The sequence below is a fragment of the Lepisosteus oculatus genome, chromosome 2, assembly GCF_040954835.1.
Source record: "Lepisosteus oculatus isolate fLepOcu1 chromosome 2, fLepOcu1.hap2, whole genome shotgun sequence".
In the NCBI taxonomy this organism is placed as follows: Eukaryota; Metazoa; Chordata; class Actinopteri; order Semionotiformes; family Lepisosteidae; genus Lepisosteus; species Lepisosteus oculatus.
The window spans coordinates 39128580-39154348 of record NC_090697.1 but is presented as its reverse complement, the minus strand read 5'-3'; the positions used below and the strand labels follow the sequence as shown (position 1 = coordinate 39154348).

General features: G+C 37.7%; 1 protein-coding gene across 2 annotated transcripts in view; it reads right to left on the bottom strand.

The window, feature by feature from the left end:
• Positions 1–25769, bottom strand: part of nbas (NBAS subunit of NRZ tethering complex) — a 270219-nt gene that overhangs the window by 159703 nt on the left and 84747 nt on the right. For both annotated transcript variants that reach the window (XM_015351022.2, XM_015351032.2), the window contains exons 28-31: positions 25463–25585; positions 25095–25197; positions 16329–16558; positions 6878–6990 (exon numbers count right to left, since the gene is read on the bottom strand). In XM_015351022.2, the coding sequence (XP_015206508.2) occupies positions 6878–6990; positions 16329–16558; positions 25095–25197; positions 25463–25585 (569 nt within the window). The remainder of the gene's footprint in view (positions 1–6877; positions 6991–16328; positions 16559–25094; positions 25198–25462; positions 25586–25769) is intronic.

Below are 25769 nucleotides of genomic sequence, written 5' to 3'. Positions count from 1 at the left end.
TCTTTAAAATTGATTCCTGGTTTTACATTTATGAATGCTCATGTGAAAAGGAGCTAAAATCATTTTTATAAAAAAACAAGATCATTTAAATTTGGTGCAGTATGGCTATTCTATCTTTGGCGCTTTTCTATTATATCCGCAATGGCAATGGCACATTTTTATTATATCTGCTTACTTGTTTAAGTTGTAAAAGCAATGCATTTTACACATACATAGGAGAACTGTAGTACTTTTTTTTACTAACGTCCTACAGACACCATAATTTGTCTGTTTTAATATTTATTCTTTGGAAAAGGCTTGGTACTAACAGAATCAACTACAAAAATCTGGAGAGTACCTCTGAATTCAGTAGGTTATTTGATGGCTTATCTGTCAAATTTACAAAGCATGCACTACGAACTATATGGAGAAAGTTTCATTTTTAAACTCTTTATTAAGAATTTAGCTCAGACAGTTCTTTCATTTGCAGGAATGTGATGCAATTTTATACTTTGCTTGACACTCATCATTGTGCAATTTCAAGTTTCATTTATAAAACCCTAAACTGACAAATTTGTACCTTCCGTTTAATACTGGAAAATTGTATTTTTATGCAATAAAAAAATACTAATGTTTCTCTTTTCTTCTAAAATAATTATATTGTAGAACATAAGAAAAAAACATTTGATAGTAGCTTATCCAAGGATCTCATGAAACCAGTTCTTGAAGGAAGCTAATGTATCTGTAACAGCCAGGCAAGACGGAGCTCATAGCCCCTAGTCACCTCGACAACCATCTACATTCACACACAATATTAAACACACTCTGTGCCGCGAGAACATGATCGGGATGGCTGTCTGTGCCACCGGTCCCCACGTAATAGGTAATTACCTCATCAGCGCCTGTCCTCTCCTCTGTCTAGCACTCTACCATTGGGTTATTACGCTGAAAAGTCTGAGAGTGTTTTCTACACAAACCCGCATATAAGTGTTTAATCCAGAAATCCACCTGAAACTTCCTGAGCCTTAAAACCCTACTCTGTGCCAGGATCTGACCACCAGCCGAAATCTCTTTCTGCATTCAGTGTGCTACATGGCCACTGATGGCACGTACAGCACATTCTCTTGTTTTTTCTGTCTGCACAGCTCTTCCTGTGCTCTGGCCCTCTACCCAGTGAATCCTCCACCCTGGCTGTCTGCTAGATTTCGGACCTAATGATTGGTTTCCTCAGCCTGTCTCACAGCTGTAGTATCCCCCAGGTAGTAATAGTATTGGCTTCAACCACATGGATGAGTAGTTTGTTTAATACCCCGACAACCTAACAAAACAACTAATAAATATTGACACATGGATACGAAAACAAAGAGGTCATTTTTACATAGTTTTCTTAATGGCATATTATTAATTAATGATTGATATGATAGTATCATCAGTTTTTCAATAATCATATACTGCTGCTGGAAGAGGTGTTAGGGGCCAGCAGGGGGCCCTCAGCCTGCGGCCTATATGAGTCCTAATGTCCCAGTATAGTGATGGGGACACTATACTGTAAAAAGGAGCCATCCTTCGGATGAGACGTAAAAAAACCGAGGTCCTGACTTGGTCATTAAAAATCCCAGGGCGTTTCTCGAAAAGAATAGGAGTGTAACCCCGGCGTTCTGGCCAAGTTTCCCATTGGCCCTTACTAATCATGGCATCCTAATAATCCCCATCTATGAATTGGCTTCATTACTCTGTTCTCCTCCCCACTAATAGCTGATGTGTGGTGAGCGTTCTGGCGCACTATGGCTGCCGTCGCATCATCCAGGTGGATGCTGCATATTGGTGGTGGTGGAGAGGAGTCCCCATTACCTGTAAAGTGCTTTAAGCAGAATGTCCAGAAAAGCACTACATAAGTGTAAGCAATTATTATGATTATTATTATTATTAATCAAATGGTCCTCAAACTAAAATCACAGCTTCCACCATCTCGCAATGATAATTAGCATAATCTATTTCTAAAAACTCTATAGCCATTTACAGAATTAATCTTTTCACACTTCTCTTTGAATTCCCCCACAAATTCATTTTGACACCTATTCTCACCTGCTGTGACCTTTCTTATAAGCTCTTTCTTTTGTTCTCTTTTCCTTCATATTCCCACACCCTTTCCCTCACTCACACTTGAAAAAGGCACAGCAGTCAAGAGTTTTTTTTTCTTTCTACTTTTCAGTGTGAAATTCACTGCTGCTTTTCCTTTGCAGCTTGCATACTGACATAGCTCCCCACTTGAACTACAATGTGAAAGATAGTGATGATTTAACACAAAACTGTTCACATGGGTTTTCTTTGAGTGCTCTGGTTTCCTCCTACACTCTAAAGACATAGTGGTAGGTTAATTGGCTTCTGTGAAAATCGGCCTTGGTGTGAATTTGTGTCTGTGTGCCCCGCAATAGACTGGCTTTCTGTTCATGGTGTACCTTGCCCATTGCTAGTCGGGACAGAGGCCAGCTCCCACATGACCAATACAGCAATTAAAAAATGGATAGATGCATAAACTAAAATGCTAACCCAAGCCCATCTTCTGAGAAATCCACAGTAAACATAGCAGGCTTAGATGTGTCATCTGTAGCATAAGGTTCAACCTGTGTTTTGAATCTGTACTTTCATTGACTGTGAAACTTGGAATTCTTCAATTGTTCACTTTTGATTAAAGGGACATTGACTAACATACGAGTATGTAAATAGCCAGCATCTACAGTATACAACCCTGCATTTTACAACTGGCAACCCACTAAAGCTAAGCAGATGTGAACCTGGCCAGTACCTGGATGACAGATCTCCTGGGAAAGCTAAGGCTGCTACTGGAAGAAGTGTTAGTGGGACCAGTAGGGAACACTCACCCTGCAGTCTGTGTGGGTCCTAATGCCCCAGTATAGTGAAGGGGATACTATACTGTTAAAAAAAAGACACCATTCTTCCATCCTGACTCTCTGTGGTCATTAAAAATCTCGAAAGTAGTAGGAGTGTTACCCCAGTGTCTTGGCCATTGTTTCCCCTGGCCTTGACCACCTAATAAAAGCCATCGGTGAATTATGACTCTGTTCTCCTCCCCACTGATACCTGATGTGTGGTAAGAGTACACTTTAGCTGCTTTAGCATCATCCAGGTGGGTGCTTATATGGGTGGGCGCACCACATATTGATTGTCGGGGAAAATAAAAGAGCTATGTAAATGTAAAGAATTCTTAATCTCATTAGCCTGCTACCTACATAACTCAATAAATTAACCCTTCCAGTGTACATTCCAAACACTGGGACTTCACAAAATAGTTAAACTTTTAACACAGCACACCCTGATTAAAGTTATTTTCCATATATAATGCACATATCAGCATGAAGGCTTACTTCTCTATTGATGTCAACACACCAACAACTTTACAGCAATCATTTTACATAATTAAATAAATTATAATGACAACTGCTAAAATGTTATCTACTGTATGAACTATCACCTTATTAGGGTCACACAAAAATCAGGAGTGGTTACTGATAGCACCAAGAACAATCAGGAGAACTCTAAACAACTTGAATCATTTAAAAAAGTATTTTGACAAAGCTGTTTATACTTGCTTGTGTACTACAGACTGAATCTTATTAAGCTTAAAATGTGTTTAAAAACAACAAAAAGAAACAGCTCTTACTTTACCTAATACTTTGAGTATACAGACCATTGTGATACATTTCACTTCACAGTAAAAACATATCTATACTAAAACAGACATCAATCAGCATTTTCTCCAGTAACAAAAAATGACACATCTTAAAGGTAAGGAGCCCTGAACAAGTTTTCATTTTGCATGTTCCTATGAGTAAGAAAATATAGCTTGCATGAAACAATGTAGGTTTTCAGCATAATGCCTTTGTATCTTGATTTAGAAAGTCATTGTTCCATTCATGATTCTGTTATAAAAAACCTTCTCTAAAGTTCACAATCCATTCCTTATAATAAGGTTTAGGGTGTCAGCATAATGGCTATTGATCACTCAGCTGGTTTCAAACACTTGAAAGATTTTAAACAAAACTTGTAGGTTTACTTATACTATAAAATATAGTTTTGTGAATTGTGAGAAATTGTGAAATTAGAAAAGGATGCATTCAAATTTTGTTAAACTTTAAAAACCTGAATGCTCAAAATGAAGTGATCTCAAAATTTGGTTGAAGAACCTTTGGCAGCAATCATAGCCTTAGGTCACTACCAACTTCACACTGGCGTGGTGCAATTCTTGCCTATTCTTCTTGGTAGATCTGCTCAAGCTCTCTCAAGGTCCTTGAAGATAGTTTATGAACAATAGTTATAAAGTCTTTCTACCGATTCCCAATAGGACACATGTCAGGAATTTGACTGGGCCACTCATTTACTTTCTTATTCCTATGACACTCTCGTGCCTGAGTCATGCACGATTTTCGTTTTGTGTCAGACATAAATGATGTCTATCAGATGCTTTGTATATATATCAACAAGTTCATATTTATCTTGTCTGATCATAAAACCATGACATTGGTCTGGAGAATCAAGCATGTTGTTACAAACGTCTTGTGGATTTTAAAAGATTTTTCAGGGTGCCATCACTTCTAGTTTCATCATTGCCAGGCTACTCGGTCTGGACAGGCTAATCTGTGTGCCTTGCACTTCACTGACCTCACCATGCTTTAAGAGATATTAAGGGTCTTTCAAATGTTTTTGTATACCCTTCTCCTGTGCCTTTATTCAATTTTATCCCTAAGTTGTTTGAAAGGTCCTTGGTCTTCACAGTTGAATCTTTGCTTGAAATCCACTTCCTGACTGCCTTAAAGAGACATGTGTATTAAAATATATTAACTAAAATTATCAGACACAGAAGCCTATCATCTAACTGCATGGCTCATTAAGGTAGTTTTGTAACCCTAAATTTTAGTTAATTTTAGTGCTGACTTTGAAGACGCTGCTTCACTAGGGTACATATGCCAGATGACAAAAACTGACAGTGTGAATTTCAGAATGTAAAGCATGTAGCATATTGTATGGTGTGCAGTGATATGGCTGATTCTTTCAATTTAGGGCTGCAGGAGAACCCAACCCAGCCCTTGCAAGCAACAGACGCAAGGTGGGGTTATTCTTCTTCTATGAATAGCATATTCACCAACAGAAAATGGAGAACTATTATTTTAAGAAGATTATATATTATTACTGCTTTTCATAAAAAAAGTTAAAACACTTCTAACAGGGCCATCTTTATAGAATGAATGTTGGGGCTAAGTGCAAGGAGCTTAAATATTAAATGTTGCACAAATAACTGACACCTGCTCTATGTGATAGATAAAATTTACTTACAAATATCCCTGTATGCTCAAGTGAATGTCTACATGAGTGTGTCGATATATATTTATTAGTGCACAGCTGTAGCCTTCCATGACAATCACAAAAGAATTAAGTAGTACCTTGTGCTTTAAAAAACTTGTAAAAAAATCTAAGTGGTTAAAATTAAAAGATGGTTAGGTTCAGAATGGTCATTATTAAAGACACAGAAAAGTCAGAGAAATTATGCAGAAATATCAATGTTTGTGAAATTGCAACATACATGCAAGGAATACTTCCTAAGCAAGTCAAAACAACTTAAATTGCATTAGCTATTCAATGTCATCTGTCCATGTTTGCTATTAACAGATTTCTCCTTTATTATGGAATAAAGTTTGGTAAAACATATTTTAAACAGAATACAGCTGTAGTTTTCACTACAGCTGGCATAGAGGCTTAATGTATTGCTGCATCTGTGCTGTAATCTTCAATATTCTTGCCCCATGGGTCCCCTGTTGCCAGTGCTGGCCAAGTTGGACTACTTGGGGCAATAAACAGCAGATGTTACTAGCATAAAAAAACAGGTTTAAAGCCTTCCAAAAAATAAGTTTAATCCTTATTTGATCCACTGTCAGCTCCACAGCCGAAACTGTTTTAGTTCTTCTAAATTCTAAATATTTCTGCAAGCATTCACAGTTGATCCTCACTAATACTTCTAAAACAAGAGGCTTGAAGAGCTTCACAATCATTCCTCTGTGACTAATATGTCCCTGCAGCCACTACCTTTAAAAATGTGCACAAGCCAACTGACCATTAATATCTTCAGCTGGACGACAGTGAACAGGATGCAGTTCAACATTACAAGGGCATTGTGAGTCACTGTCAGTAACTTCACTGCTAATTTTTCCCTATAGGTACTAAGTCATAGAGCAATCAAGTGAGAGAATAGAATCAAGTGAACCTTAAAGGTGAAGCTTCAAACAAGCATGTTCAAGTATATGAACGATAACAAAAAAAACATTTCTTTCATTCATATTAAAGCTGTCAAGACCAATTGTTTTATTTTTTAAAAAGTCAAGAAAAGGGCAAAGAAGTTAAGAAAGAAGCATTTCATTCTATGTAAGGCTTGCCAGATACACTTACCTCAAGTGGTTCTCTTTAGAATAAAGAAACAATAGCACCAACAAGCAAACCTCACACTGTACTGGGAACATGGAATAAGTCAAGGAAATCTTTGATAAAGTATTTAGTCTTTAAGAAAAAAACATTAAACAATATATAAAATACAAATTCTGGCTCAATAAGCAGTAAAAGATTATGTTTGACAAACAGACGACTGACAAAGTTATCATTAATGACACCCTTGGTTCTGCTGGAACCAAGACAGAGATGGAGATGGCACTGGTATACCTAACACAGCTCTGCAGGATTATGGCCTATTGAGCATTGCTCAGTGCTACCAAGCATTGTCACTAGAAGCTCTGGCCACAGTCTGGAGTGATACACATTGTAACCTCTGGGCTATAGGATTCATCAACAAACTGATGAACATAAACCAGGATATTAACTGAGTTTTTATTACCTTGCAAAGGGAGGATCTTCACTTCAAATTCCTCCAGCTGGCTCAGAGCACTGATCAAATCAAGCTCTTCTTGAATGACAGGTGGGCAATCTGCAATCAGCTGTAAGCAGCACCTTTAAGAACAATGGGGAATATTATTTTGAGCATTATTTTAATCAAAACATGATATAACTGTACCTAGCAGTAAATCATCTTTTAAATCTTTCTCTTTCTTCCAGACATTACTGAACTTTTAGCTATAGCTTGAAGAGTGTTTGATCTTGTTTTTGTTGTCATTTCTTCCACCACTCCCTCAAGTTCTCCCTGTGTTCATGTGGGTTTTCACCATGTACTCCAGTCACTTCCCAACCCCTCGAAAACATGATGACAGAGCTAATGGAGTCTCTAAAATTCTAAAAGTCTGTCTGTATCTCTGGCTGGCTTGGCATTCGATCCAGAGAATAGTTCCTCTTGTCTTGAGCTATATTCTTCTGAGATAAGTTTTGGGTTGCCACAACCCATTACTATCAATAAACAGCTTTCTGATGATGGATGGGTGGATAGATATGTGATTAGACACTGTAGTTTCAGTTTGCTCCCTTAGAAACCACAAGCACGTATTTGTAAGCTCTCCTATTCAATAATGTCAGGCTCTGTGCTCATGCCTCATTAACTGTCGAGATTTCTGATATTAATGGCAAAGCTGTTAGTAAATTAAACCTAAGTTTGGCCTCTCGATCTAACACATCTTGTGAACTTTCTGTTCTTGGTAAAGGAATAAGACGTTGTCATAAAACAACATGGTCATGTAGGAATGTTAACTCAGATGGGCTGCTCTTGTGCCAGAGGGAGGTTAAGCTCACAGAACCATAAATCTTGCAAACCATAAAGAAGGTTCTGTGATAGAAAACAGACGAATGTATGTTAAAAATACTAGTTCATGCCAAAACAAATGTAAACCATTGATTTACCATTAAGATAATACCATGGCAACCAGAAATTTAACCAGCGGTATTGGAATTCAGGAAGCAAGGTAACATCTATGTGAATTCTTGTTCTGTCTTTAATGAAATGGCTAATTATAATAGAAAAAGTGAAACAAACAGTGATTTGATTGCAGCAAGCAATGAGAAAGGATTTCAGATTGAAAAAAAATCAAAATCCAAGCCACATGGACCAGTTGTATCTGTTGAAATACCAAGGGAACCCTCTAGTGGAAGAATGAGGTAAGACACCTATTGCTCATTGAGAACAAAATTAAATTTCATACAGAGAAAATACATCTCTACTTATTGGGAAAAAAGCTAAGCAAAATACTGAATGCATCACTACATGATAATCTTAACTAAAAAAAACAGTTACAAGAACAGTAAACTCACTAAATTAAAAAATACAATATTATTTACCTCACAGTAACATACTACGCCTGTTCAGGGTCAAATGAAAGGGCAAAACCAAAGCAGGGACTCAGACATTACAAGTTTCAAGTTTTAAAAATTCAATTCAAATTCATCCTGTCAAGACAATCACAGACCCCTAGAGGCATATTTAAACGAATATTTAAATATTAGATCTAAACTAGCCTGCCAGAACTCCAGTAGACAGGGCAATAGAATGTCTTTGATGAAACTGATAGGTGGAAAGTACAGAAAAGTAATAAGAGTGAAGGGACCAAACTAAGCTCGAGGAGTGTCACTTCAGTCAAGAGTTGGCCTAGACTGGATCAAAGTTTGATGTACAGCTCCACCCTCTTTAGTCACTGTCAGACCTCCATTCAAGCCTGAGAAACACCAGACCAACAGTGTCTCGTCCATCCACACCACATACCCAAGGAGTCCCTAAAGATCAAGTGGTGGTCTATTTTCCCTTTATTCACAGCCAAAGCATAAGAGGAAGTCTCCATTTTGCAGACATTCTAAGAGGAACGGTAATTCACAATTATATTTGCTTGGGGTCTAAAGCTTGATACTGGTAGTGTAGAACATTACTTTGTAGCAAGATAATTCTGTCATTTCCATAATTTAATCCTCTGTACCTCCAACACATTGCATTGTTTTACCGTTAGGAATTTATTCCTGAGGTACCTTCCTTCATATGTCACACCTCTTCTCACAGGTTTAACTCTATCCTAATTCTTTCCCCCTTCCTTGAATTTGTGTTCGCAAGTACTTGTCTAATTATCACATTCACCTGATTATGTTTGCAGAGCAGATTTTTTATAAATTGGTTTTCAGCCTATGTAGAGAGGAATTCATAGTATACTCTAGGTCTTATGTTCAAAAGCACTTGCAGCAGGATCTAAGGTTTTAGTTAAATGTGCTTTTTCTCCTAGAATATGTGCATAATTGACTGGAGATTCAAGAAAACCAAAAACACAATACCATATGTTAACATATTACCGTACCATATTACAGTCACAGAGATGTATTCTTTTCTTACACTGCAATCTAAAAATAAATAATCTTACATAATGCAGTATGTAAAAGGTGCTTACTGTACATTTATATAACTATTGAGCAAGAAATACAAAACAAAAACACTTAAATGTTTTTTGCTGTAAAGCTGTAGCGGGTACATACAACCAATTACAAATAAATCAGAGACTACTGTGCAATTGAGGTAGTGGACAAGCTGCAAAGGAATAGGGTGAGGGATGTATGGAGCAGCATGAGAGAGATCACTGGCTTCAGACAGGCTGGGGGTGCAATGGAGGGGAACCTTAAGATGGCCAACGAGTTGAACCAGTTTTTTAACAGGTTTGATTCAGCGTCCTCTGTGGCTCGACACCTATCCCCCCACAGCCACACGCTCCCTAACCCTTCACAGCTGCGACTGCCCAACACCTCTTCCACCCCCCCACAATCATGGCCGCCTACAGCTACAACCCCCGACAGGTACTCACCCCCCATCCCCCACAGCTGCCACTGTCCAACACCTCTGCCATTAACACCTGCAGCACTGAAAGCGCTATGAGCACCATCCCCCAGGCCAGGCTGACCATCACGGCTCCAGTGACTGTTCAACCTGAGCCTGCACTTGGAGAAAGTCCCTGTGCTCTGGAAGACATCATGCCTGGTCCCGGTACCAAAGAAAGGGCACCCCTCTGTCCTCAATGACTACAGACCAGTTGCACTGACTTCTCATGTCATGAAGACACTGGAGAGGCTGGTCTTATCCCACCTGAGACCCCTGGATAGCTCAACACTGGACACCTTACAGTTCGCCTACAAGCCCAGTGTTGGTGTGGAGGATGCAATCATCTACACACTGCAAAGGGCCTACTCACACCTGGACAAGGCTGGCAACACCATAAGGATTATGTTTTTTGACTTCTCTTGTGCCTTCAAGACCATCCAGCCCTTACTTCTAAGGAGGAAGCTGGAGGAGATGCAAGTCGATGCCTCCATGATCTCGTGGATCACTGACTACCTGACAGGCAGACCACAGTCTGTGAGACTTCAGAACTGTGTGTCTGAACAGGTAGTAAGTAACACAGGGGCTCCTCAGGGGACGGTTCTTTCTCTGATCCTCTTCACCCTCTATACCTCGGACTTTAAATACAACTCAAAGTCATGCCACCTGCAGAAGTTCTCAGATGACTCTGCAATTGTGGGATGTATTAAGGGTGGGCAGGAGGAAGAGTACAGAGGACTGGTTAGCAGCTTTGTGGAGTGGTGTGGGGAAAACCACCAGCAATTGAATGTAGCAAAGACTAAGGAGTTGGTGATAGACTTCAGGAGGAAGAGGGTCCAACTTACTCCTGTCTACATCCATGGGAGTTGCGTGGAGATGGTGGACTCGTACAAGTATGTGGGAGTGCACATCAACGATAAACTGGAATGGTCTAAGAAAACCGACGCCATTTACAAGAATGGTCAGAGCCGACTTTACTTCTTGAGGAGGCTCAGGTCCTTCAATGTTTGTAGCAAAATGCTACATATGTTTTATCAGTCGGTGGTGGTGAGCGTAATTTTCTACACAGTGGTATGCTGGGGCTCTGGGATTAGAGCAATGGATTCTAACAGGCTGAACAAGCTCATCAGGAGAGCAAGCTCTGTCATTGGGTACGACCTGGACCCCCTGGAGGTAGTGGTTGAGATGAGAATGGTGTCCAAACTAGAGGCCATCATGGACAATGTCTCCCATTCCCTCTATGACATGCTTGTAGAAATGAAGAGCACGTTCAGCAATAGACTGATTCATCCACGGTGCGACAGGGGGCACTACAGGAGGTCATTCTTGCCTTCTGCCATAAGACTGTACAACACATCCACCTTGCGCCTGGGCAGAGGCAACATTGACAGTGACCTGTTTCTGGACTGAGCAGTAAACTAATACATCTGTTCTTTTTCTCTTCCCATTTAAAACCGTTTTTGTGCAATATATGCCAGGGACCTGTGCAATACTTTTATATTTATAGTCATATTGTGCAATACGACTTTTTTGTGTACTGTTCTGTTCTGGTATGTTCAGTTCTTTGTGTGTTCTGGACTGTGAGTAACTCTTCTTAGTGCACTTCTCACTGTACTGATCGTATTGTATGTATTGTATTTTTATTATTGTATCATTCGTTAGACTGTGGCTGTGTTGTCTGTGTTAAGCTGCTGTTGCACTGCAATTTCCCTCAGGGGATCAATAAAGTATCTATCTATCAATAGTCCAATTTTAGAACTTGTGGACCAACAAGTTCACGGTCTTACCCTGCATGTGCTGGAACCCTGTAATTTCATATTTAGAAGGTAATAAGGATTGCAAACATAGAACATGAGAACTATCATTAGTAAATCACAGGTACCGCAAGTAAATCAAGTTAACTGACTGACAGTGAAAAATTAATAATCAAGTATTGTTCTACTGTACATGTTTAATGTATGTACAATCACAGAAAAGTGTATTGATTCAAAAAGGAAAAAAAAGCAGATTTTCTCTCATTCTAGGTGTGCTATTGAAATACATATTGCACATGTAAAACAAATATTTAATATCTAACAAGTTTAAAAGTAACATTGTGTATACTGTATCAATACAGATGGAAGCGGTCATAAAAGTATTTTAATAAAATACAGAATATATGCTTGAATCACATGGTAGAATGTAGTGCCTAATGAATACGCCTAGTTATAATGCTTAATGAATATCAATATCAATGCAAGAAATTTAGGTACAGTACATATTCATTAGATTGTATATAAATTCACAGCCATAATGCATTGTGTAGCAAAATATCAAAGACAACCCCATTCGGCAAAAATAGAATATTATAGCTAATTTTCTAAAATCACACAGTGATAAAATGGAGAAACTTTGCAATGCTTAAAGAGCTTATTGTGGTTCCTTCGTGTTTTAGCTACTGATTTCTGTATTTTTTTTAAATCCGGATTATTAGTTCTAATGGGAATGACATGTCCCCCACATAGGGAAAAGACTGAACTAATTTAATTTAACATAACTTGTGCACAATAGTACCTTGAGAAATTAACCATCTTCAGAAATCTCTTTCTAGCTTTCCTAACATTAACAGACATGTTTGGGAATTGGAATGGTATTGCTGACAGTTTAAAGACCCTCTGGCAAACAAAGCAAATGATTCATAACAGAAATAATGCACAAATTTACATAAATACATGCAGTAAAGTGTGTTAGTCTGTTCTTTGTAAAACAACATTCAGCAAACCAGAATTTATGGATTAAGCTAGAAGCATGCTGTATTGGGGTATGTTTCAATGTTCGCCATTTAACAGACTTATTTTTTCTGTTAAAATAACTGAACTGAATATATGTTTGTAACTGAATATAATACAAAGGAAATGACCAGTATTCTAGTCCACACTATTGTTACAAATGGGGGGCTACGAAATTGGTGAAAATCAGGAACTGACTGAGCGGTTTAGTCAATAAGTGAACTAATTATTAATAATCACCAGCTTGATATCTCCAGAATATAACCAAACACGTGAGGCATGTGAATTCTTTGTTCTCCAGCACAGCTTTGGTGAAAAGAGAAATAATGCAGGGACACTTGATTAAACAAATATTTGTTGCAATGACAAAACACAAACTACACTGCACACAAGTTACTCTATGCACAGCATTTACAGACAACACATTTCAGAGGCAGTTAAATCCTCTTCTCTACACCCTGGATGCCACACAATCGCAATGACAACAGACCCTGTATCCCTATTCATAAAAATGCACCCTAAGTAGGAAAGACATTTTAAACTGAGGTATCTTTAACCCAGGAATCCCAAGTTCCCTAAAAACACAGAATAGCAAGCTCTCTCTAGCAAGGTTCAAATGCTTAGCATCAGTCAGGTTTTGTTTGGATGATCATGAAGTAGGGGCTCTCGCCTAGCGCAAGCTTCAAGTTCCAACTCCTCCAGACTCTTGTCTCTCCTCTCTGTCTTCCTTGTTCTCCACTGTAGTCTTAATGTGATATTATATTGTGTGTTTCTGTACTGCACATTGACAATCATTAACCCACAACATACCTTGGCATACCAAGGTAAACCGTACAATGGTTTCTGATCAAGGGACCCCCACATCTCGACCAACATCCTCTCTGCTTTGAAGCTAGAAGATAACGTTTCTCTCTGCCTAGTGTCACAAACGTTATCTAAAATATAAGAGACACTTCCCAGTCACCTAAATATTTACCTCACATTATACATATCTGACACCTTTGACCAAAAACATTTCAGCGAATTATTTTTCAGACACATGTGACTTTACACACTGCTAACCAACATCTCGCTGCTTGCACATATCCAGAATGTGACTGATGAAAGATAATGGTCAAACAACCTGCATTCACTTAATTTAGAAATGCTTAAATACCTATAAACACCACATAGCCTGCTCACAATTTACAGGGAAATACACAATGTCTTATCTCATGTGATGACTGTCAGAGAGGTCTGGGAAGGATTAGGCAAGGTACAAACCTGTTTCAGAAAACATTCGTAAAGCATTGTCACCTTTATCATTTTTCATCAACATGAAAGAAATTAAAATGGAGGGAACTTTTGTTAATCTATTAAAATATACAAATGTTATGGCCTTTGTAAGAGTATTTACTGAGGTATATAGAATGTTGGAAGAAAGCATAATTATTTTTGGTATCACGGTTCAGTATAGCAGCTTGAATATTAAGAGTAGGGGGAAAGTGGCCAGAATTGTTAATATTTCTATTAAAATAACTGGTCAACCATATAAACATTTTAAAGAGCTGTATTATATTGCATTTCAAAGGAAAGCTCAGCTTATTGTTGATGACCCATCCCACCCCGTCCATTCCCATTTTCAACTGCCACCTTCAGGGAGGTGTTTTAAAATGCCTGTGGCCAAGAAAAATGTATACAAGAAAGCTTTTGTTTTCTGTGCAGTCTAGTATAGTTAATGCAAAGTGACTGTTTTGTGTATGAGGCTATCAGGTTAGATGAAAGTGTAATATTGGCAGAGTGAGATATGTGTTTATGTATTCTTACATGTAAGCTGTTTCTTTTTAACACGTATTTACTGTATTGTCTATTGTTTGTTTTTAACATGTATTTATTCTGCTGGGTCGTATGATGTGCATTTCATCAAGCCCAGATGTTAAGCCACTAATCCATGTGTGTAAACCATCAGCATCGAGCTACAATAATTTCCTTCATGTACTATGCTGTGTATATTATTAAAATCTCTGATGAACAAAGAATGTATTCCCCTCAGCTCAAAGTAGGGGAACTAATGTTTAATGCAGAATTAATGGGGGCCAAAATAAGGGTACAAAATCTTCTATAGATCAAGATCATTAACAGTCTTCCATTTAAAAGCACAGTCCACTAGAACCACCCTATTATGAATTTTATACAGAAAATCTACATTTCAATTATGGACATACAATTATGTACATACAAAATTAAAACTACAGCTCTGACCATTGATTAACACCAGAGATCAGCATCCGTTACCATCTCAAGAATATAATTTCATATCCTGGCTGTGACCTTAAGCAGCTCAATGTCAAGCACCATTAACAGATATAGACATCTCCTTTATAGCAATTAAAAGATAATAAAAAAGATTAATAATACAAACACTAAACCTATTCTTAAAATTTCTATTATATTTCAATATAGTTTCATAGAAATTACAATGGTTTCCTTGTTTTGGAAATGTAGGATTTTTTTTTTGCTGAATATTCCTAAAATCCAGACCTTCTTTGCTGAGTGTCAGGCTTCAAAGGACACTACAAAATAATACCAATTTCACAAAATTTAATTTTTTCTTTCTTACCATATGGCTCATGCATAAAACCAAGCAAAAAGTCTGTAAACAGCTGAACATGGATAACAGCCTGATTATTGCTTTTTTTCCATATTTGCGGATGATAAGGTTTTAAATGTAATAAAGCAGAGTAAAACCATTATATTTAATTAAATGTGAATTAACTACATATGGGTTTTCTCCTTTTTATAGTGTCTTACTAATAACGTAAGCTATAAGCCCCACTATACTGAGAGGCAGTCAATCACTGCAAATGCTATTGATTACAAACATGTTTGTAATGTTATAATAAGTAGAGGTGTTAGATACAGAATCCACATTAAATGAGACGAAAAAGTTTCTAACAATAAACGGGGCAAATAAATAATAGCAACTTGCTACTGCATTTAAGATAATAGCAATGTCTATTTTTTAATTTTTGTGATTTAGATTTTGTTTTGCATGAACACCTGAAATTACGGCTTGATGCTCCACTTCATAAAAGAGAAACTACAAAGTAATTTACTTTATTTACGGGGGAGGCATGGGAATAGAACTTGGCTGTTCTGCATTTTCAGGAGTGAAACACTTATAATGCATTAATTAGTATGCAATATTATTGGAGATGCTTTTGGTTGCTTACATGCTTTCAGCAGTAAGTGTGGAATAAACAGATGATGTACCTGGACAGGTACATCTGAATATTCAGCACTAGTTGCAGCCTACTAGGCCATGAAGTGCCTAATAAAAATATTATCGGAAACTAAACCTAATTACATATGTAATGCAATTTGTAAAACTGAAATTATTCATGAAAACTTAAAAGTAATGAGACACTCCTTCACTGTAATTTACAAAAACTAACCCAATTATCGGTCTTCACCAACCTTGACCTTGCTGGCCAATAATAAAAGGTCTTTATTTTCTTTTCTTGAAATACAAACAACCAATAGTGTTAAATTTTCCTTAGCCAGCAATTACAATAAATTTCAGACAAGCCTGCTGAGACTGCCAACTACGTTAATCGATCGTCTAATTTGTTATTACAAAAGCTATAATCGCTGAACTGAAACCCACAAAAAATAATAAAATCTAACTTGATTCCTTCAAGCAATCTTCTACTGATTAAAAAAAGAAATAAAACTTGCAAAGAAGAACTTTTAAAAACTCCCGGAGGGTAGACCTAAAATTGAGTTTGTTATTTTTTACATAAAATAATTACCTGGCCAAGTGCATGCAGTTGTCAGTCAGGGCTGTGGAGGAGTTGAAGTATTCCCTTGCTGCTGCCAGAACCAATTCAATGCTCTTCTTGTAGCTGACCTTGGACTGTGCTTTTCCTCGGAAGGCCACATTAACGGGAGTGTCCTGCGATAGAGCACTGCAGTGCATCATCTGCCCAGCGAGGCGAATATTTTCCAGGCGGCTGGAGCACAGCAGGCTTTCTGTAAATATCTGAAGTTGAAAAGAGTGTCAGAATTACTCCAAGGGAAACTGAGCATTGCTGTAAGCTATATCATCACAGAAACTTTTTTTTTTTACAATTTAGTGCGATAAATTGCAAACCACCCAAGAAAAACACATAAAAGAAAGAAAAGACAACCTGAACAAAATCGACACAATGTGAAAGTCATACTTCACTACTACAAATTCACCTCCATGAAGAGAAAGGTATTCATAACCAGAAAGGATTTGTTTCTACATCTCCATGGCAGATCTTCGGTCTTAAGTGACACAAAGGGGGGTCAAAAAACAGTTTAGAAACCTAAGCTGAGAAGACAAAAGGTTGTGATGGGTGCTGCTATTTGATTGTGCTAAATGTATTGTTTTTTTTACATTTGCACCTTTGTTTCAGTCAGAAATGTCGTAACTGTGGATTACTTCTGGTGCTGACAGACCTATGCTTTGGTCCTTAGAGTCTGTTTTTTTATGGGAGTATCACATAAGATAAGATTACTTTATTGGCCATATATAATTTCTTGTATTAGGAATTTGTCTTTTCGCATGGAATACAATTTGCTTAATGCTAGATAAATGTGAAGTGTTTGTTAGTGCATTCAAAACATTTGGCTTTTAAAATATATAACATATATATTTATTAATATATAATAATTTTAACCAATATTTAAAAATAATAAAGATTCATAACTTGGGTAATGTTTTCATAGAAAATTAAGAAAGATTATACCATAAATGAGTGGAGGCCATACAGCTAGTTTGACTGGAAGTGGCTAATTGATTTGAGGATCTCATCTTAATGTTTCTTTAAAGAAGCCAGCCATCACATTTAAGAAGTGGCAAGATAGCTTCTTCCAGGCTCAACAACCCAACAAACTTTACTTGTTCGGGAAAGAATACAAAATGGTGCCCTATCTAAAATGTTAAATGTATTTTATTTTTTATATTGAACATCATCATGCCGAAATATGCCAAAGGACATGTCTATTATGAATGTTGCTTGTTGGTTAAAAAAACTAACTTTTCTAAATCCATGCTAAATACCCCAAAATCCTGCACAGAAGGTTCTGTAGTTTAGTTTTAATTATCATCTCCACAATGTTATATGAAATAGCAGTATGACTTACCGTCCTGTAATTACTTGGTTCAAATTTATCATCCTTTCTGTGGATGGGTGTTTCATTATCACATTTTCAACTCAATGGGTATTTGTCTTAAGTGACTGTTTAAAGAATTTAACAGCCAATAAATAATATTACCCATTTGCATTAGCACAACAGGTGGTATATATTGTACTCAAAAGCTGGAGACTTATTAAGTTCTTCTAGTAAATGTAACACATATGTCTCTTTTATGCTAGTATTAATATATAGATTTCTTTTCTCAGCCTTACGTACAGTTGCAAGAAAAAGTTTGTGAACCCTTTGGAATTACCAGGATTTCTGCATTAATTTCTCATAAAAATGTGGTCTGATCTTCAACTTAGCCACAGTAATAGATAAACACAATCTGCATAAAATAATAACACACAAACAATTGAACGTCTTCTTGTCAATATTGAGCAGATCACTTAAACATTCACAGTCGAGGCTGGAAAAAGTATGTGAACCCTTGTATATATTAACTGGTAGAACCTCCTTTAGCAGCAATAACCTCCACCAAACATTTCCTGTAGCTGCTGATGAGACTTGCAGAACGGTTAGGAGGAATTTTAGAGATCATTTAATTCGTAATTATTCCTCCTTACAAAACTGTTTCAGTTAATTGTTATTTCTGAGATTCCTCATCTCATGCTGTGCCACAGCATCTCAATTGGGTTGAAGTCTGGACTCTGACTCTGAATTGGCCATTCCAGAAAACGAATTCTGTTCTGTTTAAGCCATTCTGTTCTTGATTTACTCCTGTGTTTCGGGTCATTCCCTTGTTGCATCACCCAACTTCTATTAAGGTTTAGGTGACGGACCGCAACCCTGACATTCTCCTGTAAAATACCTTGACACAGTTTGAATTTATTTTTCACTCTATGATAGTAAGCTGTCCAGGTCCTGAGGCAGCAAAGCAACCCAAAAGCATGATGCTCCCTCCACCTTGCTTCACGGTTGGGATGAGGTTTTGGTGTTGGTGTGCAGTGCTTTTTTTCCTCCAAACATAGCAATGTGCGTTTCAGGCAAAAAGTTAAACTTTTGTCTCATCTGTCCACAGAAAACTGTCCCAGAAGCATTGTGGAACATCCAGGTGGTCTTTTCCAATCTTGAGAGGTGCAGTAAGGTTTTTTTTGGAGAGCAGTGGTTTCCTCCGTGGCGTCTTCCATTAACACCATCCTTGTTCAGTGTTATTCTTATAATGGACACATGAACAGAGACTTTGCTGTTACCCTAGGGTTCTTTTTCACCTACTTCAGCATTGCACGCTGCTCTCTTGCCATGATCTTTGCAGGATACCCACTCCTAGGGAGAGTAACAACAGTACTGAATTTCCCCCATTTGTAGACAATTTGTCTTACTATGTGTAGGGGTTTTGTGCATTTACTGGGACAATTATTAATTGTAGCAGTAAATCACAAAATGATTCTTCGATGGCTATTAGAAAATCAACCTTGTGGAACAACTCAGCAAAGCACACACGGATACTTATACACGAGAATACATTTACGTGCATATAAACACAACAGATTGTAAAGTGAGGGTTAGCAGAATACAAAAGGTATATACTCAATCACGAACAAATACAAATATCAAGAGATACATACATTCAGTATACCATTCATCTATACTGTTTCGTTAATGAGCTTTTCGATTACAACTTCTACACTAGATACTCAAAAGCAAGTAAATAACTCATATGAAATAAATTGACAACAACTGGGATTGAGGTACCAACTGAATTCTCGAGCTGCAATGTAGAATGTTGAATACTCATCCAATTTATGTGGATTCAGATCTCCTGCAGAGACAAAGGAACAGCAACAGACTGATGCTGTGTTCAAACAGCATCCTCTGGCTCAGTGCCAGTCAGTCCTGGTGCGGCTGGAGGTGTGAGAGTAAGAGGGAGAGATTCCTGTTGTGGCACGGTGGCAGTGCCTCTCTGAGGACCTGGCTAGTTAGTTCTGGCTGAACTAGCATGGTTTATGCACATGAAAAGTGACTGCGGGTCCCAGCAAGTCACACTCTTTAGACAGGAAGAAGTCCAGTTCGTTCCCGATGCAGTGCTAGTCCTGAATACTAAGATTCAGCTATCGACAGTTCCGACCGTAGTTCACTCGATCAGGCGAGCACTCTGGTGGGTTACCAGCGGTTCACGAGGCTTGCTGCTGGGCTAACCTTGGGCAGATTCTTTGGTTTCGCGTGGGGAAACCTCCTTCTCGACTCTTAGAACAAGGTAAAGTCCTGGCACTCAGACACACTGGCCATCACGTGATTATCTGAGCTAAATCTGAGGAACAATGGTCGTTCATTGGTTGAAAGTTACACGGGCATTAGAGACCCATGTGGGGTTACTCCACTCTACCAGTTCCTGCTTAGCTGATCAAGGTGCAGGATGAGCAACAATGCTCTCTGACCTTAGGGTTGTAAACAACTTGGGATGAGTCTCTCCGTTGGAATCTCCCAGACAGAAAGGCACCAGAGATGACCATTCATTAAGGTAGCTGGAGAATCTCAGCGCTGGGAGCTGTTCCTTATAAAAAAACTATCAGACAGAAAAACACCTTCAATCTGAACCACATGGAATAGCTTCTCTTTGTCCAGCACCACAGAGATGAGGGAGAGAGACTGGCCTGGGGGATAGCAAACTTAATACCTTATTAATACGCATTTCCGCTACATGTAGATTGACAAACACCCAGGCCTTTAGAAACACTTTTGTAGGTTTTTCCAGATTTATGCATCTCTACAATTCTTCTAAGATCCTCTGATATTTATTTTGATCAGGGAATGGTTCACATGAACAGCTCTTTCTTGAGAAGAGCAGACTCTGTTAGTAACCAACCTTTGTGTGCCTTTTTTATAGGACAGGGCAACTCCAACCCACACCTCCAATCACATCTCATTGATTGGAACAGCTGACTTCAATTAGCTTTTGGAGAAGTCATTAGCCTAGAGGTTCACATACTTTTTCCAACCTAGACTGTGAATGTTTAAATGATGTGTTCAGTACTGAACAATTGAAGAAGAAGTACAATTGTTTGTTTGTTATTAGTTTAAGCAGATTGTTTATTATTGTGATTTAGTTGAAGATCAGACCACATTTTTAGTAATTAATGCAGAAATCCAAGTAATTCCAATGGGTTCACAAACTTTTTCTTGCAACTGTGTGTTTTTGGTTTCTTCCTTTGTAAACACTCAAGTGAATTACTCATTTAATACATTAAATATACCCCTCCCATCTTAAGTTTTCCTATTGTCATCTCTGAGACTGTTTGCTTCATCTTTCACTGTTCATGTGAGTTTTAAATACTTTTTTGACACAATCCTTTTTCCACACTTTATAATGCTCAACACTCAGGCACAAAGAAATATGTACTTCATAACTGCTGTCTGTAATTTATATTTTAGAACTTATGTGCATGAAGGTCATAAACTTTGGAAATTATGTTTTTGATTCCATAATCACTATGGTAAATGTTCTAACATCTCACTGATCAGATGTCTTGCATGTTTGCCATTCAAAATGAGATTATATGGACTAAAAATGCAGGACATTGTTTTCAGCTAAAAAAATTGCAATCACTCAAAAAAGAAATAGCTAGACATAAAAGATAAAGATGATCTATTGCCACTTCCAAAACTGCTGATCAGTAGCTGCTATTCAAACACCATTGCATTTCAACAGTATCTTCTTTAACACCAATGTGGTGTCCCATAATGATGAACCCGGAGGGCCCAATATGAAAAAAAAAAGATTAAATAATATAAATGGCTTAGCTTTACAAAACTTTTGATCTTTTCCTTATATAATATACAAAATGCAGTATCCTGCATAATGCTACTATACAGACAGAAGTACAAACACATAAGTCAAAGTAAAATTAGTGAGGCATTTTTCTTTGGATGTTACTTGGAATCTCACAAGGGTTCCATTAGATGGCAGTACTCAGGAATAAAAATACTGTAGTCATATATTAATGTCAACTCAATATATGAAAGTTTTTGTTTAAGAAACTTTCAAAATCTAAAAAATGATTTATGAACCATCCCTGAGCAATAGAAAAAGGTTTACTATATGCATTTTTTTATTCCTTGCTAGCCAGAAGCTATTTTTTCCTTCTGTAGAGAGGCATTTAAAAGCCTTGCATTTTATAATTTATGATTGGTTGTTTCTTTGCAACCTGATCAAATCTTAACATCATCTTAAAATGTGACTGACATTATTAGGTATTCTAGAATTCACTTGACAACTATCTTTTCTCAAGATAAAAATGTCAGCAAACTGAATAAAGAATGGAGCAACTAAGGAATAAACTAAGGAATTAACAGAATGGAAAGATCTAAGCTGTAGGCCATTCCAAAATAGTTCAATACAAAATAACATTTAAAGGTCTGCATAGGTTAATGGGTGATTTAGTTCAATGGTGAAATCAAAAGGCAATCATTTGCCTTCGCTTTCTTCCAATCTACAGTGAGTGATCAGGTTTGAATTTGTACGCTTATGTTTCCTATTAAATATCCTATGGCTATAATTTGAAAAATGATAATTTAAATGAGCAGCTGAGATGGTCTTCATTTTCAGTTCCATAATTATTCTATGAATATAAAAATAAATTAAATTTCTGAAATCATAGGAAGATGAGGATATCCACTGCATAAAAACAGAAAAAAGTATCATCTATTACTGTTAGAGAACATAATTCTTTGTCAGTTTACGCTTGAGGTCATGATCTCCATGTTGGTTTTTTGTCATTTTGAAAAGGGATAGTTATAACTTTCATGAAGATTCAAAAATACTACATCCAAAACACATTAGAAATTATGAGTATGTCATTTTCTACTCAAACAAAGAAGTGTTTTTTTTTTTCGTTTTGAAGGATATTTACAACATGAAATTTAGTCTCTATTTTCCAGGATGAAAAAGGTAGCAATCTGGCTTTTTTTTTGCTTAACAGTATTTTCTTTACTGAGATAACTTCTGGTAATCTGGAGGAATAGATACTAATACCATTAGATGCATACCATAACACTTTGCATATGGCTTCCTATGTCACTTTAATAGAAAATGTTGCATTGGAGATTTCAAATTTTCAATAAATTGTAAAAATGCAAATACACTCTCCACACTTCCTTACTTCATTAGATCACTATCTTTGATATTCAGTGTTGACTCACACAATTGATTCGAAGCCCTTAAGGTTGATTTTCACTAACAGAATAAAAAAGCATAAAGCACATACAACCAGACAAACTATAAGAATATTTGCATTTCATCTAAACTTTCTGGCTACTGCAACTGAGTAAAAGTCTGGCACCAACATCTAGTATGTGATTGAGAGAAATGGATTTGTATGTTTAGAAATAATATATAACTCCAGAAGGCAGTTGTTTTGAAAAATTAACAAGGATTATCAAAAGCAATAGGGAGCCTGTATTGGTTTTAGATTATTAAGCCAAAATTACCAGAAGAAATATAAGTATTACAAAAACAGTCCACAAGGATAGTGGAAAAAAAAAGTAAGCATTGAAAGTCTACATTAATACAAGATGCAAAGTGTCTGGCAAGAGTCTTCATTTAGAACACTAGTGTATTTTAGGTGTACTATTGTATCATATAATATATTTATATCAATGCAACTAAATGTAATCATAAATCAGACATTATACAGTACTCAGAATATTAGTATTTTTAAAGTTTTCATGTTATGGTTTTGGTAATGAATTATTTATCAAATAAGCTACCTATAATTTCCTGAAAAGGTAACAATGGTTTTATATATATACACAAAAATATATTTTACTTTTTTTGCTATTCATCTTTCTTTGTGGAGTTTCCACAAGCAGAAGGTGGTGGTGAGACACTCCAGAGATATGTATATGTGTTAAGACCTCATATGCATGACAGAATTAGAGAACTGTCCTGAACCGGTGTGAAGCCAATGTCCTATAGAAAGGTTCAGTGAGTAAACAGTCTAGTGCAATGCAAAGGAGTCAGACAGTCGGTATCAGCAAGTGACAGTCTCATGGGGAGGCTCCTCAAGTTTCCTCCTGAATTGATAGACCTTACTGTGACAGGAACACTGAGAAACCGGGTCTCGCGGTGAGACGCAGGCTGAGCGATTTTCTCACTGGCAGGTATGTCAGTACGGGGCTAATGGGATAGAGCCTTTCTAACCAGCTTGGCCCTCACTGCCATACCTGACAGTCATACCCAGCACTGCCAGGGGGACTCGGAGACGCTGGCTCTTGCAGTGAGATGGCTGGTTACATCAGGTACATCAGTAACCACGGAAGGGTCAGGTTCCAGTACAATCCTAGAGGCATTCAAGCAATGTAACAGACACCCAGCTCTAGAGAGAGAGTAGGGCTGTCTGAGTGAAAGCCAACTCACAGTAAAGGGTCCTCTACCATTGAGTGAGATGTGCTGGGAGCTTCGGGGAAGCTGAGTCTCATGGTAAGATGTCGTTGTAATGGAAGATGAATGGGATGAAACTCCCAGGCTTGAAGTGAGCGATTTAGGAGTAGACCACTCAGGTTGTGGAGAGCAGGAAAGCTGAAGAGTAGCAGCCTCAGTTGATTCCGTTTAGCCGGTCTCGCTCTTTACCTATCTTCCTTTCCTTGTGAGAGCCTTCCCTGCTCTCAGTAACCTTAACCATATGTATCTAGGAGCCACCTACCCCTAGACATTTCGCTCCTATCCCTGGAACCATTAGTAACCTTGTGTCTCAACATGAGACTGAGTTTCCTGAGCTTCCCCTGAAGCTCCAGACATGCCTCACTAAACCAGAGTGGATACAGAGAAAATCCTGTTGCCCTGCTTTCCCTAGACCAGGATGTGCCACAGTGCTCAATCCCCTTCCGGGACTGCACTACAACCTGTCCCTTCTGTGGTTTAGATGTTTCTCCCAGCCTCTCACCGAAAGACTTCTCACTGTCCCCCCTGAAAGAGAGGCTCTTACCTGCTCATCCCTCAATGACAAACCTGCCAGTGAGGAACTTGCTCATCTGGCGTCTCACCACCAGGCACTGTCCTCGTCACAGTGAGGTCTAGATATCTGTGTTCACTGGCTTCACAATGGTTCAGGTCATTCTCTTATGCGTATGTAGTCTTAACGTATTCCTGTGTATATATGGAGTATGTCACCAGCATTTTCTAGTGGCTTAACCCTTTATTTGACACTCTAGATACTACTCATTTCACCAGCATGTAGACTCAGATAGCACTGATGCTAATATGCAGGTGACTTGTTACTTTAATGTTAAATTGTCACCTTACAACCAATTAAAATATAAAGAATAAGAAGAATACAAGATGGAATGGGAGTAGCAAGAGTCTATAAAAATATGATAAAAATAAAAGATGAAGGTTTGTAAAGACATTAACACACCTGATAACATGTGTCTGGTTCCAGGCAGTTATACACATTCTGCTGCATATCCAATAAATCCTGGAGCAATCCTCTCCAGTGACCCTCACTTACAGGTGGATTCCTAGGAGCAAATCAATAATATAGTCAATCATTATACCTCTCTTTCGACCAACAACTCTATACTGCAAAGCTGACCACTTGCCAGAAAAAAATTTGAGCAGCAAAATCATTTCCCTGTTCATCTCTACAAATCTAGTGTAATTCATTTATAGCCCAAAGAAATACTTATAAGTTATGCATTAAAACAATGTTGATGAATATAAGCAAACATGCATACTCTGCATATGGAGAGCAAATACTCTGCTTCTATCTGTGCTTTAACATACTTGCGTCCAGTGTATCGGGTGAGCTTAACCATCAGCTGATAAGCTTCCTCACGGCTGGATTGGCTGGACTTCACAAATGAAATGGGTTTTTGAAGTCTGTGCTTCTCCAAAATCTCAGCAACACTGAACCAGTAAAAAACACAAGGAAAGGGTTTTCAAGGAAATGCAGATCCCAATAATAAACAAATACTGTAACAATAATAATAAGCAACACATGAGGAAAGTATATGCTGTTCCAAACAACTGCAGTTTTTTTTAAGACAGCAACACAGAATACAAACACAAGTCTCTCTTGACCTTTTTCCAT